Source organism: Equus caballus, chromosome 18 (assembly GCF_041296265.1).
Source record: "Equus caballus isolate H_3958 breed thoroughbred chromosome 18, TB-T2T, whole genome shotgun sequence".
NCBI classification, from domain to species: domain Eukaryota; kingdom Metazoa; phylum Chordata; class Mammalia; order Perissodactyla; family Equidae; genus Equus; species Equus caballus.
This window is the reverse complement of record NC_091701.1, coordinates 31,271,936-31,290,749: the sequence shown is the minus strand read 5'-3', so window position 1 is coordinate 31,290,749 and position 18,814 is coordinate 31,271,936. Positions and strand designations below refer to the sequence as shown.

General features: G+C 32.6%; 1 protein-coding gene across 41 annotated transcripts in view; it reads left to right on the top strand.

The window, feature by feature from the left end:
* The window catches only part of ORC4 (origin recognition complex subunit 4), a 77,695-nt gene that overhangs the window by 47,147 nt on the left and 11,734 nt on the right, over positions 1-18,814 (top strand). For 26 of the 41 annotated variants that reach the window (XM_070240879.1, XM_070240899.1, XM_070240874.1 and 23 more), the window contains 7 exons: positions 1,738-1,814; positions 2,401-2,491; positions 8,634-8,709; positions 9,176-9,261; positions 11,696-11,744; positions 13,564-13,715; positions 16,261-16,434. In XM_070240879.1, coding sequence (XP_070096980.1) covers positions 1,738-1,814; positions 2,401-2,491; positions 8,634-8,709; positions 9,176-9,261; positions 11,696-11,744; positions 13,564-13,715; positions 16,261-16,434 — 705 coding nt within the window. Of the gene's footprint in view, positions 1-1,737; positions 1,815-2,400; positions 2,512-8,633; positions 8,710-9,175; positions 9,262-11,695; positions 11,745-13,563; positions 13,716-16,260; positions 16,435-18,814 lie in introns of all 41 variants that reach the window. The other 15 variants (XM_070240905.1, XM_070240900.1, XM_070240901.1 and 12 more) reach the window with 3 other exon arrangements.

The window sequence follows — 18,814 nt, the reverse complement described above, 5'->3', positions numbered from 1 at the left end:
AGGGCATGATATTTATGTGGCTTGACCAGGCTACATTTTTTTTAAATCAAAACTGAATGTTATTGCCATCCTTTTATAAGACCTTACTTTCTTTCTTTTTGAAGGAAACTGTTTAACTCTGTTCCAAAGAAATTTTCTTAATTGAAGTATAATTTACATGTTTTTGTAAAGTGCACAGATCTTACATGTACAGCATAATTAATTTCTGTATATGTATACACCTGTTTAATCTGCATCTCTGATCACTTTGGAATTTTTGAATCTCTGACTGGTCATTATAGCTTTACTTCACTTTATCCCTCTGTTATATTTTATACATAATTGTTTCCTCTGTAATAGACTTTAATGAAGTGTAAAAACAAAAAGGACTGAGGTTTGTCTTTTGATTTCTAGTCATCTTATCTAGGTAGTGGAATACACATTATGATTAATTGAGTGTATACTCTCATTGAAGTGTTTCACAGGTATCAGCTGTTACCTGTACAATACCAATATTATGTTAGTGCTAGCTGCCTTATTTGATCTTCAAAACAGGCCTGCAAGAATTATTGTCTCCATTTTGTAGATAAAAGAATTAAAATTTAGAAAAGGCTAACTTCAAAATTCATATAATTGGCTCTTCTGGCACCAATCCTCTTACTCTTTCTACTTCCTCTATAACAATAAATATGGATTCTCAGTGAATCGTTTGCTTTGCTTAGCCTCTGCTACGTGTAAAGAGAACTGAGATTTATCTCTTTGGTATGTGAAGGATCAGTCCCATGCTGTCAGTCTGAGAGAAGCAACTAATCTTGGAGGCTTCTTGTTTCTGCTGATAGGGCCAAATCTGAAACAGCCTCTAAAGGGTTTTATCCCTGGAGGACCTCTGTATTAGCAGCACATGCAGAAAAGGAGTGACTTTAATGGTCCATCTTTTTAAAGAATGTGCTACATTGTCTGGCATAATTTTTTACAACTGAGTCTAAGCCCTTCATTCTAAGCCAAATTCAAAATGTAGCTCTTTGCAAGAATTTTTTTCTTAATTTATCCTAACGATTCCTTATTTTATAGCCTAGATGAAGTGATTTCTTCCATATAATTGAGCATTTCCTTATATGCTGAGTTACTGCTTTTTTGCAGGTTGCTTCTAATGTGTCATGCCTTTCCAGTGTATCTGCACTGGTTTTTTAAGACATGGATCAAGGTCTTTTAGTAGTATTGTTCTCTGCAACTATTAGGTCCTCAATAACTATATGTACTTTTAAACTTCTTTTATTTCCTCAGAATCCTGGCTTTTATGACAGGTACAGATTAACTGGGCTTTCGTTAAGTCGGTTTAGATGTCTTGGTCTCTAGAGATTGAGGTGTGGTGCATGAGCATTATTAGATTAAATAACATTATTAGATTCTCTTCTGTCTTTGTTCCTTGGCTGACACGTTATACAAAATGAGGTATTTATTCATTTACGTCCATTAAAACATCCCTCAATTTACTGATGTAGCTAAAAATAAGTTCTTTTCCCTCTTGTTGAAACCTTCACAACTAAATTCTCATCCTTTCTCTGGGACTTGAGATAGGTAAAAAGAACTTAATTTTACAACTCATGAAAATGGTGCCAGAGCTCTTGAAGACAAGTTATTTAGGAAGGGTTGAATTGATTCTTTAATACCTTATTCTGCTATAAATGTATATTCTCATCCATTTTTGATTGCATATATAATATTTTCATTTATATTTATTCACTTTATTTTCATCAGGTACAAAGAATTTTACGTGAAAGATTTTGTCATCAGAGTCTACATAGTAACCTGTTTGGAGTACAAGTACAATATAAGTAAGTTTATCTGTCCCCTTCATATTTCCTTCTGAGTCTACACCCTTTAGGTTTTGCAAAAATTGTCATATACAAATTAGATCTTAAACAAGGCTAACAAACATTTTTTTTTTGCGGTAAAAAATTTTACTTTGTGTATAGAAACTCTGAATACAATGAAACAAGAGCAGATATAAATATTTCCATAATGAGAAAGCCCTTTAACTTTCAAAGTGTCTTGTGTTTCTGTTATCTCATATTATGGAGAGAATTCTTAGCTTCTTGCACTAATACTCAGCAGCCAGCTGTGGAATGAAAGATCCTAAGAGTTGCCACCCTTGTCCCTTGTCCCATATCATCATAAAGACCAAGATATTTCAAACTTACTTTGTTTCCTCTTGAGGTTTCCAGAGAATCAATATTGGCCTACACTCTCTTCTGTGTTGTTCTGTGTAGGACTGTTTAGAGCATAAGTCAAGTGCGCAGAGGGAGAGAGAAGAGGAATGCCTGTTTTTTGTGCATATTCAAATTCAGCTTTTAAAAAGTATTACCTAACAAATTATTCTAGCTTTTCTTTTTAAATTTTGGCCTATTTATGTCATTTCAGACACTTAATTGAGCTGCTAAAAAGAACTGCTATCTATGGAGAAAGTAACTCTGTTCTCATTATTGGACCCCGAGGATCAGGAAAGACCATGGTAAAAGCTGTTGATTTGTGGTGTGTGTTTGTTTTGGTAGTCGTGTGATGATTCTTATAAACAACATCAAAAATGTTTTTCATTATTTTGTTACTAACATTTTGCTTTTTTTTTTTCATTGTAGAAGACATGTAAAGCCTTTAAGGTGTATATTTGAGTTGAGCATATCTTTTTTACCTTATTTTTCCCCACAGTAACAAATTTTTAGCTGATGTTCATTCCATCATGATCTTTTGTCCTTGAAGAATTAGTGATTGCCAGTGGAAAAAGCAAAGTAACATTTATTGAGCATGTACCTTGTGCCTTTTATCTATGTTCTATCACTTATTCTTTACACATAGATTAGGTAACTATCATACCATGCATTCTTTTTTTCCCTATTATTTTATTGTTTATTGTTTAACCCTAACGCAAGCAATTTTTTTCATATGTACACTCACATCTTCTAGAAGTCTCTTCTTCTTTCCCTCTTTATCATATTTGCATAGTTACCTCAAAAAAATACTCTTGTTTGGGGCCGGCCCCAGACAATATGCAGCAGTTAAGTTCGCACGTTCCGCTTCAGCGGCCCAGGATTCACCAGTTCAGATCCCGGGTGCAGACATAGCAGCGCTTGGCAAGCCATGCTGTGGCAGGTGTTCCACATATAAAGTAGGGGAAGATGGGCACAGATGTTAGCTCAGGGCCGATCTTCCTCAGCAAAAAGAGAAGGATTGGCAGCAGATGTTAGCTCAGGGCTAGTCTTCCTCAAAAAGAAAAAAGAGAGGACGAAAAACAATACTCTTGTTTTTTTCCCTTATTCTCTTTTCACCTTCTTCAATATAGGAGACCAATTATAGCTGTTACTTTGAACAAATTACTATTTAATTTTAAATAGTTGGACTGTGTAAAATCTGTTTTCTGCTATATTCAATGTAATAAATTTAGAGTTCTCACTAACATGCTTTTTTTATTTGTAGAAGTAAAATTATGCATTAACTAAAATTATGTAAGATAGAAGTAAAATTATGTTGTTTTTTTAAGAGGTATCTGTTGACTGTATATTATGTAAAGATGAGTAAATTAGGACTTTAAGATTTTACTATTATCACCCGTTTCCAGTATTGTTTGAAGTCTAAATTGGGACTGGAGATCTAGATAATTTCTTTTTTAATCTTTTAAGAATTTTTCACATTTATTATATTATAATTATATTTACAGTAATTTTTTAGTTTTGACTTTATGTTTAATTTGGTTTAGTCTATAATGCTCGTTCCTTTTATACAACCACTATTTATTTTTGAGTTCTTTCTTATGATTTTCCTTTGTGTTTGACTTCAGTGCTGTTTTGGAGAGTTTTTACAAGAGAACTATGTGACTAATATGCTTTGGAGCTATTAGGATATTTTAAATGATTAATAATTCTATTAACAATAGAAAAAATGAGCAAAGGATGTGCATAGAAAAGTCACAGAAAATTAACTACAAATAGATCGTAAACTTATAAACATGTTCAATTTTATTTATAATTAAGTAAATTAAAAACTATAGTAATTTTCTCTATTAGATTGACAAAAAACCTGTAAGATTGATAACACACTAAATTTATGAATTTATGGGGAAATACTCACACATGTTCCTGCTGGTAGTGTAAATTGACACCACTAGAGTTAGACAAAATCTAACCACATTACAAATGCCTGTACTCTTTGACTCAGCAACGTTTCTAGGAATTTACACTTGAGAAATGATGTATGTGCAAAGTTACTCATTACAGCACTGTTTGCTAATAGTGAAAGATGCAACATAAATGCCCACCAACAGGATACTGGTTAATAAATCGTGGTGCATCCATACATGTAGTAGACTATTATACAGCAGTAAAAAAGAATAAGGGAAAATTTGTGTATTTCAAAAAGGGAAGAGAAAAAAGGTTCATATTTCTATTGGTTTGTATGTGGACCAAAAGTTCCTTGAAATATTAAACCATAATAATATTGGGTTATTTGTTGAGGGGAGTAGGACCTAGGCAAACAGGAACAGGGATAGGAAACTTTTCACTGCATAGGTTTTTATACTTTTTGATGCATGAACTATATTACTATACAGTCTATTTAAGAAACTAAAGAATGAAAAGTTGGTTGAAGGCAAAGGGAAAAAAATCCCAACAATCTGGTTAACACAACAAATCACTAAAGCCATCCAGACCACAGAAATATAAAAGAGAAAGGAAGGTTATGGGATTTTGTGTTGAATTTGTAGATCACATGAGAAGAATTGATTTTTTAACTATTGAATCCTCACATTCATGAATGTGGAATATCTCTCCATTTATCTCTCATTTATTTAGGTCTTTCTTCAGAGTTTTGTGGTTTTCCTCATATAAATCTCATACATATTTTGTGAGATTTATACCTAAGTACTTAATTTTTTTTGGTGCTATTTTGAATAGTATTATGTTTTTATATTTCAAGGAAATAGGAAAGCAAATGACTTTTGTGTATTACCTTATATCCTGCAACCTTGCTATAAGTGAGTATCAGTCTTGGTATTTTCTACATAGACAGTCATGTCATCTGCAAACAAAGACAGCTTTATTTCTTCCATTCCTATCTCTATCTATACCTTCCATTTCCTTTTCTTGTCTTACTGCATTGGTATTCATAGGCTATATCTAAGCATTGATCATAAAATTAACTGATATTATACAAACCCTCTTAATATGAACTTCACTAAGGAATAATTTTATTTTTCAGTATATCTTCAGTTTCATTTCTTCTTGTCTTTTCTTAGGATTAGAGTATCCCATTATTAAGCCTTTGTTCTTATTTCTCTGTGTCATTTCTCCTTCGTTCTCTCTTTTCATGTTTTTCTTTTTCTCCCTCAGCATTCTACCATATAACCAATGTGATTTTATTCTTTGTCAGTTCTGTTGTCGTCTTCTTCTGATATGATATTGCATTTTCATTTTCTAATAATCCTTCCTTCTTGTCCAGCTACTTGTCATGTACCTTCTTAGTCTGGTGTTTTGTGTTTGTCTTAAGTCTGGCTTAAATAGCTCAAAACATTTATTTTCTAAAATACACATTTTCAGTAGTAATTAATCTCTTTTCATCAGCTTGTTGTTACCTTTCTTTCATGTTATATCATCTTTTTATAAACTCATGTCATTTTTTTCTTTTTACTCCGGTTTAAAGAAGGAGACAGCCATTAAGGCATACTATTTATCAGTTAATAAAATGGGTATATTATTCTTGGCATACCGACACTTTATCCATTTGTTGTTACTTCTTAAATGAGACCCCTGTTCTGGTGCTGTGGAGTCATTTATCTAGCATGACTTCACTGGAATGTGGAAGAATCCCCTACTTGGTGTTCCATTTTGGTACAATTTAATTTATTCCTTCTGCAATATTGAGAAGTCAAAGAGCTAAAGAGCATTGTTTAACTTGTGCGACTTTAGTAATTCTTAGACAAGAACTATCATTAGTATAATTATGTAAATTCAAATTAAAAAAATAAGATGATAGTATATTTAAAATACCGTCTTTGGCCAAACTACCTGAAATGTGAAAATTGAAAATCTACAGTTAATTGGTAAAGATAATGGATAGTGTGGTTTGTTATATTTCAAACATTTTGTTTCCAAAATATAGATATGATTCCAAATGACAGATTGGATCTTGGAAAATATTCTTTTATATAGAAATTACTGTAGACAGAAAAATTTGCTGGATGGCTCAATAGGATGTTTCTTCTAATTGGTGTTTCTTCTAGTTGCATATCGCTGAATCTTGTGTTTATTAAAGAGTTTGGGAATAGTAATAGTAGGTTAGCATAAAAATCCCTGGATAGGGCCATCCTGGTGGTGCAGCAATTAAGTGTGCACATTCCACTTCAGCAGCCTGGGGTTCACCAGTTTGAATCCCAGGTGCGGACACGGCACCGCTTGTCAAGCCATGCTGTGGCATGCATCCCGCATATAAAATAGAGGAAGATGGGCATAGCTGTTAGCTCTGGGCCAGTCTTCCTCAGAAAAAGGAGGATTTGTGGCTGATGTTAGCTCAGGGCTAATCTTCCTCAAAAAAAATAAAATAAAAATCTCTGGATATTGGCAGGTCTAAGTGAACTATGCCAGTATGTTTGTAGAATTAATTTTTCGCTGCAAAGAATGTGCAAATGGAGTAGCCAAATTGGTTATGTTGCTTGTTGTAACATTAATAACCAACTAAATTTTTTTAGTCTATAACGTAGTGTAAAATATTGGAAAAAATTACAGTGTATTCATGAAAAAATCTGGCTTAAATTACATTATTGGTTACCTAGCTAATTATACAGTAAATTTTACCAATATCCAGATTAGAACTGAAATTATTTGAAGACATACTTGCTAATACATTTAAATTATTATTTCAGACCATACACACTGCCCATAAAAAAGTTGTGAGCTGATTCAAGCGAATTAAAACTTACTGTGTAAAGTAAATTCAATGGAAAGAGTGCTCTAAAGCTGTTATGACTCTTTGTGCATATGTAATATGAAAGTATTATTATTAACCTCATTTCATTCTGCAGAGTATTTAAAATGGTTTTCAACAATTCATCAAACATAAAATGATTTAAAACATAAAATCAGAGCCAGGGAAATATAAATATTATGTAAGTAAAATAACAAGAGATGGGGGCAAGAACATAGCAGATTCCTAAGAAAATATGGCAAAGGCAATATTTTGAGAGCTTGTATCACCTGGGGACAAACTCTTGTGATAGAGTCTCACTTGATCCAAAGGCAGAGAATTACCACCTCATCTTCTGACAGTTCTCTATCAAGAAAGTCACTTCTCACCTAGGCTTTTACTCATAGTATGACAGTTGATATTTTGAGATTGCCCCTTTTTAAGAGGACCTGGACTACCTATGATCTAAAGTAGAATTGCATATGCTTTAAAAACCATACAAATATACCAGGAATGGCTAGTATGTTTGATATCCCATTGTGAAACTTAATAATTTAAAATGAGGATATTTGCTTCTTCCTATTGCACAAAGATGTTGCAGTGACAGATAGAAGTAGAATATTGCAAATACAAATAGTATTTTGTTTTTCAGAGTAGTTTACCAGACATCCCAGTGTCTTTGTTGAATAATCCTATTTGTCCTCACTAAATTTTGATGCCATCTTTACTAATTTTTTTTGTGTGTGTATATACAGCCTGTTTTGCTAGACCACTTATTTTGTGGTGTTACCTTTTATTTTAACATTAGAAAGAATAGTCCTTCATCATTGCTCTTACTTTTAAAAAGACTTTTGGCTTTTCCTAACTCTGTTCATTTTCAAATTTTAGAAAATGTATGCAGTTTTAATATGAAGAGATATGATATTGTAATATGAGTGATAAGATGTCACAAATCAAAAAATATAAAGGATGTAAATGTGGCATAGAAACCTGTAATTATAAAAACATGAACCTTTATAATTGAACAGTTGAAGGTGATATAATACTTTCTGAGTATATTTTTAGTAATGAATATTAAAAGTATATTATTAATAATAATAATTATTTTTCTTGCAAGCTTTAAGTTTCTTTAATAAGGACTTTCTCTCTATACCTGGCAACTAACAGACGGAACATCTCTTTTTCACCTTAACCTCTTGGTATTTCTTTTTTGATTTTCATTTCATGATAACATACAAAATAGTTCATGGTATTTCATAGAAATTGATATTTGAGGGATAGACTTTTTGTAAGCATTTAGCATTTTTCAATAGCTTTTAACTGATTTCAGTGATATTTAGTAGGATAAATGTTTGAGATGTATAATGAACTGAGACATGAAGTTCTTGAGTGGCTATAGTTTTATGTGACTTGTAGAGAAATATTTCTTTGAAAACTCAAGGTTGTTTATAAACATTTACTAGAAGTTTGGGTAGATGACTGAGAGAATGTGACATCAGTCTTGGCTCTGGCATCTTAAGAGTCAGTCAGACATTAGATGTTCTAGTTAAACCTTTTATCTGTAAAGAATCTATAAATTTATTTGTTAATTTAAAATAGCAATATGTTTATATTCTCCTCATGTTACTCATAGTTTGAAAAAGAATATGAGCTTATCATCTTTTGCGTATCATTAACTACTTTATTAACTTTTTAATATTATTTAGTTAATAAACCATGCTTTGAAAGAATTAATGGAAGTAGAAGAAGTGAGTGAAAATGTATTACAAGTTCACCTAAATGGTAAGTATGTCATCATTTGCTATTGGAAATTATATAAGCCATGTGAACTTTTTATAGTATGAAACTAAATTCACTTGTAGGTGTTTTAAATCTGGATTAATTATTATATTTTGAAAACTTAGATCTATGTTTAACAACTTTTGCTTTAGCACTCCATATACAATATTTTTAGAAAGTAAAACAAAATAATAATACAGGAGGCACATAAGGACTCTTGTTTTTTGTCTTTTTCTTTTCTTTCTTTTTAAATAACACTAACCTCAAGGAAGCTGGTTCTTTGAGTCTACCAAACATCTTCATGGCTGAGTTTTAAAAAGGAAATAATGTAAACTAACAGGCTTTGATTTTTTTCTTTCTAGTTAAATTTAAAAAGCATTAGAAAATTTACTTAACTGGAAAATAATCTGCACTGTAGCAAATACATATTTCATTTTAATTAAATACTTTTAAATGGCCTTTATTTCAGGACTGCTGCAGATCAATGATAATATTGCCCTAAAGGAAATCACAAGGCAGTTAAATCTGGAAAATGTAGTTGGAGATAAAGTTTTTGTAAGTATCATTTCCATTCTTTTATTAAATAGGCTTTAAAGTCAAGTCTGTATAACATAGATATTTTTTTATTTTTGTAAAGCTAGGGAGGATTCGGAGATTCTCAATTGAAATATGCAAGATTCTTTTCATAAAAATGTATAATGTACTAGGATGCATTTTTGCATCAAATCTTTGTTTCGATTTTTTGGGGGATAGATTATACTAGCTATAAAATATAGCTGAGAAATTCAGGTTTTGTAGATATCTGTATTTGTCTCTTTATCTGTAAGATAAATATTTGGATTCTCTATCCTTTGAGATAGGTTAACATATTTTTAAAAATATTACACTCTAGCAGTCTATTTCCAATCTTCTGAGACTTGGGTTGCATGGAAGTAGTGGTAAATGTGCTGAATTTGAAGCGACAAAAGTTAGATTTGAATCATCCCTTAAGAACCCATTGACTGCTTGGTGATCATGGTCTAATGAATATTTCTGATTTCAGATTCCTCATCTGTTAAATGGGCATTATCTTATTATACTTACTCCACAGATTTATTCTAAAGACAAAAGGAAGCATTAAACATCATTTATGTTTAAAAAAAATACCAGATGGTAATGTACTATACAAATGTTAGTTATATCTTATTATTAAAATGTTTTCAGGAACTTACCCATACCTCATTGTTGTAACAGCTTGGAATTTCAGGACGGTGAACATCAGTAACTTAAAGAAACTGATTAGAAGTGTTTTGGAACTTTTATTAAACTTTTTACCTATCACTTGATTTATAGGGCTCAACAGAAGAAACATGATTAACTTAATTTGCAGGTTCCTTAATGTTCATGATGAAATGACTCATCCTTATACTGCTTATGCAATTGAAGTAGGTTATATACATTCCAAGTTCATTTTCTAGTCGCTGGTGATCATGAAACTTGGTCACTCTAATCTCTAAACTGTGTATACTCTACTGCAGTGACACAGCCATAGTTGTGTAAGCCTCCTAATATTTAGTAATTTTATTCTTTGATAATTATCTGTAACAAGTTGAGCCAGTCATGTGTTACCCTTTCATTGTCCCCAGGTCTTTGAATTGCAAGTTCAAAATGCCCCTTCTATAAATCTAATGTTCTACTTCTGTTCAGAATGTAATGTTGAACATAGTAGCCTACTTGGTAAAAGAGAGTTACTATCACGTAGGCTCAGTTTGGCTTTTGGTTTCCAATTGATATAAATTGGTGTTTCCAACTTTCCTAAATGAACCTATTCATATTGGATTCATAGGAAATAATAAAAGGTGCAGTTGTTTATCATCCTAGTCAACACTATTGTTATCATAATCATCACATATAAAGATTATTTGTCTAACTTCTACATTATATTGATTAGGCACTTCAGGCTCAGAGAGCATAATTAGCTTGCCTGAAGTCATAAAATGGCAAAGGGCACAAAATATGCGGAAGTTCTTAAGAACCTATTATGCTATTTATGTCAGTTCTCTCGATTGGGAAACAAATAAGTGGGGTTTTTTCTCCTGTACATCTCCTCAAATTTAAAGTTGGCTGTTTCTTTAAATTAAAAAGTGTGAATGGGGGCCAGCCTGATGGCATAGTGGTTAAGTTCGAAAACTCTGCTTTGGTGGCCTGGGGTTCGCTGGTTCAGATCCCAGGTGCAGACCTAGCACTGCTTATCAAGCCATGCTGTGGCACGTGTCCCACGTAAAAAGAGAGGAAGATGGACACAGATGTTAGCTCAGGGCCAATCTTCCTCAAAAAAAAAGACTGAAGGCAATAAAAATTAAGTACCCCTATCCACAAGCTGGAACATCTGGATAATGCATCTACTGCTCTATTAATTTCCATCTAGAATATTTAAGTTGTATCCAAAAAAGTTTGGCTGTGAACCAAGTAAACATAGCCAAATTTGATATGATATATACAAATGCTATGATATACCCTTTAATAGAAAAACACCTTTGTAGTGTCTAATATTTGAGGCAAATTTCATCTCCCTTTTCCTTTTGGATCTCATTTAAATTCATGGGCAGTTTTTTAGCAGTACAAACTAATATGAGACTTGCAAGAGCCTGATGTGTTTGAAGATACAAAATGCAACAGATTTCTAGTTCTCTGACTGTATTTAGAATGTAGCAACTCTTAAAAACTACCTTTAAATAAAGTTAACATTTTTATGGATTTTATCCAGAAAATATAAAATTTTGAACTTGACTTAGTAATGCTATTTTCAGTGCTGTGCCGTGTCTGCTTTTATATTTAATATAAGTTTTAGATTGTAAGCATGGAGATATTCAACTAAGAATCTGGCCAATGCCTATAATTTACTAGAAAAAAATACGTAGTATCTATATAATGTCTATGAGTCAGATAGCTCTCTTTTATTTTTTATTTTACTAAATTTCTAGTCATGGTATTTTTTTTTCTTATTTAGGGAAGCTTTGCTGAAAACCTTTCATTTCTTCTGGAAGCTTTAAAAAAGGGTAAATATTAGCATACTTAACAATATAAAAAGATATTTGTTTAGCTTTGTTTTTCCCCTGACTATAAAGGTAATACATACTTTTACAAAAAAACTAATAAAATAAATATAAAAGAATGATCACTGTAATCCCACCACTGTAATAGTGATCTTTCCAGTTAACATTGACTGTCATGTCTTTATTCACCTGCAGTATGTCATTGATATAGATAGACATAAGAATAAAATCATTTTCCATATTATTGTGTAATCTGCATTTTTCCACTTACTAACAGTATCTCGTGAGGATCTTGTCATGTCATTAAATATTGAGCTGCATCATCATTTTTATCATTCTCATATTCTGTTTTATAAATATAAATTAACTATAGTTAAAAATTATCAGGATAATGAATTAAAACATTAATCACCAATTATGGACTTCTATTTCTAATTTTGTATAATTATGAAGAAATGCTTAGATGATCATCCAGATATTTCCTGGGGTAAATTTCAATGAGTTAAATTCTAGGTTAAAAGATACTACATTTAAAAGAATAAATATTACCAAACTGCCCCAGAAGGTCCATTTTCTAAACATATTTAGGAGTACCTTTTTCTTCACAACTTCAAAAACAATTATTAATTTTTATGTTTGCCTAATAGAAAAAATTATATCTCGGTTTAATTTGCATAGTTTTCATAGTGATTATGCTCATCATTTCATATTTTTATTGGCCACTGATATTTCCTGGTTTGTATTTCCTGTTGGTTCTTTGCCTTATTTTGGTGATGTTTATCTTGTACTTATTTATGGGAAATCTTGCACTGATTTTTTTTTTCTCTTCTCTTAAATTTGGTTTGGAGTTTTCTGCTGAATGGAAGTTTTAAATTTTTTACATAGACAGAATTTTTTCTCTCCTTCAGATTTTGAAGACGTTCACTTATGTTTTCATCTAATACACATGCTTAGAATTCATAATTTGCCTGGAATTTATTTTGGTAAAGTGTAAATTGGAGCTTTAACCTTGACTATACTAATTTTCCCCATTGATATGTAACCCTATATTTTATCAAATACTAGATTTCTTTATTATGTAAGTCTGTTTCTAGACTTTTGAGTAGTTCCTGTGGTGTTTATGCCATTTTAGGTTAGCGTATTTTTTTATCTGTTGGAGTGTGTCCCCTTACCAGATTTTCTTTTCATTTTTTTATAGAAATATAAAATCTTAAACCTTAACGTAATAGTGATTCTTTGAATGCTAAAGTAGTTTCCATTGTTGTGATGAAAAAAATGATTCACAGGCATGTTGAAATTTCCTCTGTTGTTGAAGTATTAAAATTGTGGTTAGAAAGAGTTAAAGTGGCTTTGGTTGAACTTCATGGTCTAGCTTATAAAAATTATTCCTGTAGGAAGGTATACTTTGCATTTCCACTAACTAAACAGTTCTCTTTTGAAGCAATAATTTTTTTCATAAATTAATGACTTCCTCTATATTTTAATCCCGAAGTGTTTTGGGCTATGTAGATGTTAAAAGATCCCTGTCAATTTTAAACAATAGTTTCCACTCATTTAAATGACTGTCTCAATTTTTTCAACAGTAAACTACTAGAGTCTAGTAATTAGGCTGTGAACCACTTGAAGGCAAGGGAGAATATCTTGTCCTGTGAATAATGTTTTTTGTTTAATAAATGTACATGCATTGGTAAGTGCTCTACCCAGAGAATGTTATCAGTATATGTTTGTTGAATTTTAAAAATGGAAATATAGTAATTAGTTTGGAAATTTAAGAAAGGTTGATATAATTGCTTGTTAATATAAAACTCTTATTTTATCTTAGGTGACCGGACTAGTAGTTGCCCAGTGATCTTCATATTAGATGAATTTGATCTTTTTGCTCATCATAAAAACCAGACACTTCTCTATAATCTATTTGACATTTCTCAGTCTGCACAGACTCCAGTAGCAGTTGTTGGTCTTACATGTAGATTGGTAAGTCTTTCTTTCTATTAAAAGAATTGATTGTGATATTTAGAAAAATTAAAGCTCACTGACATAGTCACTTATGTATGTCATTATATTAAGCATTTTTTCAAATGTGTTCTACCAATGCCTGGTACATTTATCCTACTTTTCAACTCAGATTGAGGAAAACAAGAAAACAGTTATCACATATGCTCATAAACTAATACCTCCCTCCTTCCAGTGGAATCACTGCATAAAAAATGTAAAGTCAGATTATGCTAATAAATATAATTTCTATATTAGCAAGTAAAGAGAAAATTAAATAATCTCTCCACCATTTTGTAAAATCGCTAATAGTTTCTACTTTTACATTTAAGATTCTTTCCATATTTTGAAAATACTTGGACTCAACTCAAAATGATAGTATCCCAACTTTGTAAGTACACATCTCCATAAATGGAAGGGATTCTTTCTATCAAGCTGTCACAGTAGATAGGAGCTTCTTTGCTCGTTGGGGGATTTTAGAATGATTTTCACCATTCTGTCAATGTCACTATCACATTACTTTGTGAAGACTTTACATGTTGAACTTTGTGTACCTTTGGACAGCTACACAGGCCTTTTTGTGTTTACCTTCTTTTTCTCTCATATGAACTTCCGTATTGAATTCACACAAAACTGATATTTAAAAGTCACCTCTCTTTTTCATACTCTGGCTGCCATTCATCCATAGCTTTCATCCTTTTCCCTTCTCCAGTCCTGGCAGGCTTATGTCAGACCCATTTACTTATTCTCCTTTCCTGCAGCTCTTTCTCTTTTTTAGAAAAGTGAAACTCTTTACTAAGTCATCTTTCAACAGTCCTCCTTCCAGTTGCTGTTTTTCTGTGAAGTGGCTTTCTCTGTCCTCCTTCCCCAGTGCTCTAGAGCTTATGATGTATGCCTTCATAATAAGCCTCCCTCATAGAACATCTGGCTGGTTCTTCACATATCTTTATTCCTTCTTGCCAAAAGCAGCAGTTTATCATAGAAGTTAAGGAAGTACCTTCCTTCTTGCTAAAAAATCTTCCTTTGCGTGGAAGTGGCACTGGCAAATGTTATTGACCCTGTAAAGGACCAAATAAAGTCTCAATAGCTCCTTAGCAGTGTTACCAGATTCTCTTTTTTATTCTGTATGTATACTTCTCTAACTGTGCTGTTCTTCAAGTCTATCTGTGTGTCCATGTTTATAGAGAAAGAGCAAAGGGATAGATGGAGTCGTGACTTTGCTGGCAAACAACCTCTTCCCTGTTGAAGTAACTCTTTTTTTCACTATTCCCTCTATCTCCACCTTGCCAACATCTGTCATTAATGTCCACCACTAAAATATCTTTTACTTGCATCTCTTTCTTTTCATTCCCAAGTTTAGGCTCTTAATTATTGCTTGCATAGAGTGTTGCTCCCACTAGCTTTTCAGCCACCTACCTGTATGGTTGCTTCTAGAACTGCTCCTTAATAGCAAATAAATGTATAACACTACTGTCTCTGAATGTAACTTCCGTTTAGTTCTCTTATGCCTACACCATATTTTTCTTTAACCTGTAAAAAACATTCTAGGTTTTTCATTCACCCTCTCCCTTCCAACCCCAAGCTATTAATCTTTCCTGTCTTCCTTCCCAAACTAACCACGATCCCATTTTGATCACTTGAATCTTTTCCTCTAAATCATTGGTTTCTTAACCTAGCTATAGTGAAAATCATCTGGGTAGATTTAAAAATCCTTGTTTCTGGGCCTCACCCCAGCTTTTTTTGTTGTTAACTTTTTTAACTATAGAAAATTGACACTAAACTTGGTTTCTAACGTTTTCTTAAGGAAAAATAGCACAAGTACAAGTAGTTTCTAAAATATCACTATAAAAAAGCCAAAAGAATAATTTGTCAATAACGTGCCAGTTTCCTCTTTGACAGCCTGTTCTTCAGTCCAGCAAGGCTTCAGGTTAAATTTGTAGGTAGTTTAGTGAACTGAACTTGTCTCCATTACACATGCTGCTTCTTGAGTCTTTTTACATAAAACAATGAAGATGTTTAAATTTTCATGAATGTAATAAGCCTTACTACATTTTATTATCTTAATTTTTCATCTGAATTCTTCGTGGAATGTATGAAATTCCTTATTGAAACTCTTGATGTTACTGTGGCGTATAACTATTCAATAATAGTTATAATTTTTTTAGCTTTTATTGTAGGTCTTGCAATGTTAAAGATTAGCTGAGAATAACATGGTAGGGAAAAGGCATGGCATCATCAGGCCTACAAATGCTTAGAGGGGCGTTATTTAAAGTAGCTTGCGTAAAAATTGTGTTTAGAGGTTTGGTTTATTTCTGAGCCACACTCTCACCTCTACTGCCTTGTAACCCTAAGGAGATCAGGGGAATAATTTGAGTTTTTAGAGGCTTGCATAAATTTTTTTAAATGCTTAATCGTGTATTATGGAATAAGCATTGCTAATTATAGGTGATAGTTCAGATACTTCTAACATTGGTTTTTTTTTTTGTTTTTAACATGCATCTTATGGAGATTTTTGTTTGTTTTTAAGGATATTTTGGAACTCTTAGAAAAAAGAGTGAAGTCACGATTTTCTCACCGGCAGATACACTTAATGAATTCATTTGGTTTTCCACAGTATCTTAAAATATTTAAAGAACAATTATCTCTACCTGCTGAATTTCCAGACAAGCTTTTCGCTGAGAAGTGGAATGAGAATGTTCAGGTAACTTGGAACAAAGGCAGTAATGTTGAAGTAATTTAGTGTCTTGCCATATCATTTGAAAGTAATTAAGACTTATGGATTTTTAGAATTTGTAAATTCACGCAAAGCTTCTAATGTTGCTGTGGCATACAACTGCATGAATACAAATTATACACTTTTGTGTGTATGTATTTTCTTCTTTTAAAAGACAATTGAAATGTCATATCTATTAAATTTTTTCTGTGAAGAGAACTTTCAGGAGATTTTTGTTTTATTTATATCTAGTTTACATTTTAGGTTATTTTGTTAATGAATTTCCATCATAAAACATTTATTTTCTTCATTTTACAAGTTTAGCAATGTTAGCTTAGTGGTTCATACCTTCCTATCTAGTGTGGATTTCTTTTGTTTTTTTGAGGAAGATTAGCCCTGAGCTAATATCTGCCACCAATCCTCCTCTTTTTTGCTGAGGAAGATTGGCTCTGAGCTAACACATGTGCCTGTCTTCCTCAACTTTATATGTGGGGTGCCTGCCACAGTATGGCTTGATAAACAGTACATAGGTCCACACCTGGGATCTGAACCAGTGAACCCTGGGCTGCTGAAGCAGAGTACACAACCTAACTACTATGCCACTGGGTCCACCCCCCAGTGTGGATTTTTTTTTCCCGTTCTAAACAGCTTCAGTTTTTATGTTACTGGGTCTGTTAGGGTAATCTAGTCTGTGGCACATCTAGTTACATTATCTACATTGGCCAATCCCATCTCGGAGTGGCTGGGGCCCTGAGAGTCTTAGCTATGCTACAAAGGCACATTCACATGTTGTTTTAAAGATTCCCTAGAGCTTGTGGACTCTGTAAATTTACCTACACTTAAGTTGAACAGCCTAACTTGTACAGGCCATTGTTATAGCAACTCAACATACTAGCATTGGTTTATCTTATGCTGACAAGAAGTTTCAGTTGGCAGTGGGAGAGTGTTATGTGTGTGTGTGTGTGTGTGTGTGTGTGTTTAATAACATAATTGAACAACAGTGTTGCTGAATAAATTCCACATGGTAGAATCTTGCAAAACTATGGGTACTGTGAAAGTGGAAAACAGTATAAGAGTCCTTGGTTTTGAAAGAATTGGGAAAAGCTAGTCTATAATATTAAATAGTAATGAGTGAGGATGATTGGATATCTGGATAACTAGAGTTACACAGTCTGTATTCACTGGCTCTAAAAGAAGATTGTTTTGTGTTAAAGCAACAATGATAATTATGTTTTTTTACTATAATCTTAAATATCAATACTGAATTAAAAGTGAGAACTTTGCATTTATTTTGCTTTTAAATGATTCTTATTTTTTCCCATCTTTGTTGAGGTATAATTGACAAATTAAAAGTTGTATATATTTAAGGTATTCAACTTGATGTTTTGATACACTTATACACTGTGAAACAGTACCATCAACCTATGTAATGTATTCATCACCTCACATAGTTACCATTTTCTTTCTTTTTTTGTTGTTGTGAGAACACAAGTTCTATTCTCTAAGCAAATTTCAAGTATACAATACTGTATTGTTAACAGTGGTCACATTGATGAACATTACATCTCCAGAACTTACTCATCTTGCATAAGTGAAACTTGATTCTTTTTTTGATTATAAAGTATAGTCTGTTCATGTAAGCACTCTTAATTTTGACGCATTTCGTTGTTTTAAATTAAAAGTTCATTGAACAAAATTTAATCAGTGCAGGGCCGGCCCGGTGGCGCAGCAGTTAAGTTCGCACGTTCCGCTTCTCGGCGGTCCGGGGTTCGCTGGTTCGGATCCCGGGTGCGGACATGGCACTGCTTGGCAGCCATGCTGTGGTAGGCGTCCCACGTATAAACTAGAGGAAGATGGGCACGGATGTTAGCTCAGAGCCAGGCTTCCTCAGCAAAAAGAGGAGGACTGGCAGTAGTTAGCTCAGGGCTAATCTTCCTCAAAAAAAAAAAAAAAAAATTAATCAGTGCATAAGAATACATGGTAAAAGGTAGAAATTTCCTTTTATCCATGCCCGTCCCCCTTCCTTTTACTACAGAGTAATTTTTTTGGTTTATAGCATTTCAGACCTTATATACATACTAAACTTATTGTTTTACATAAAGGATTCAAACTTTACATATTATTCTTTATCTGTTTTTACGTAGTTCTGATTGATAATTCCATATTATTTTTTCCTAATATAACTATACAGAATTGTATTGAAAAATGACTGACTTTATCCTTAAAATTCAGATATTGTTCTGTGATATAATTTGGTGTGGGTCCTCCCTTTTACCCTTCTCTCCAAATTAATCTTGCCTGGGACTCAAATATTTGTTAGTTCAAGCAAGTTTTCTTTAATATTGTGTCTGTTTATAAGATTCCATTC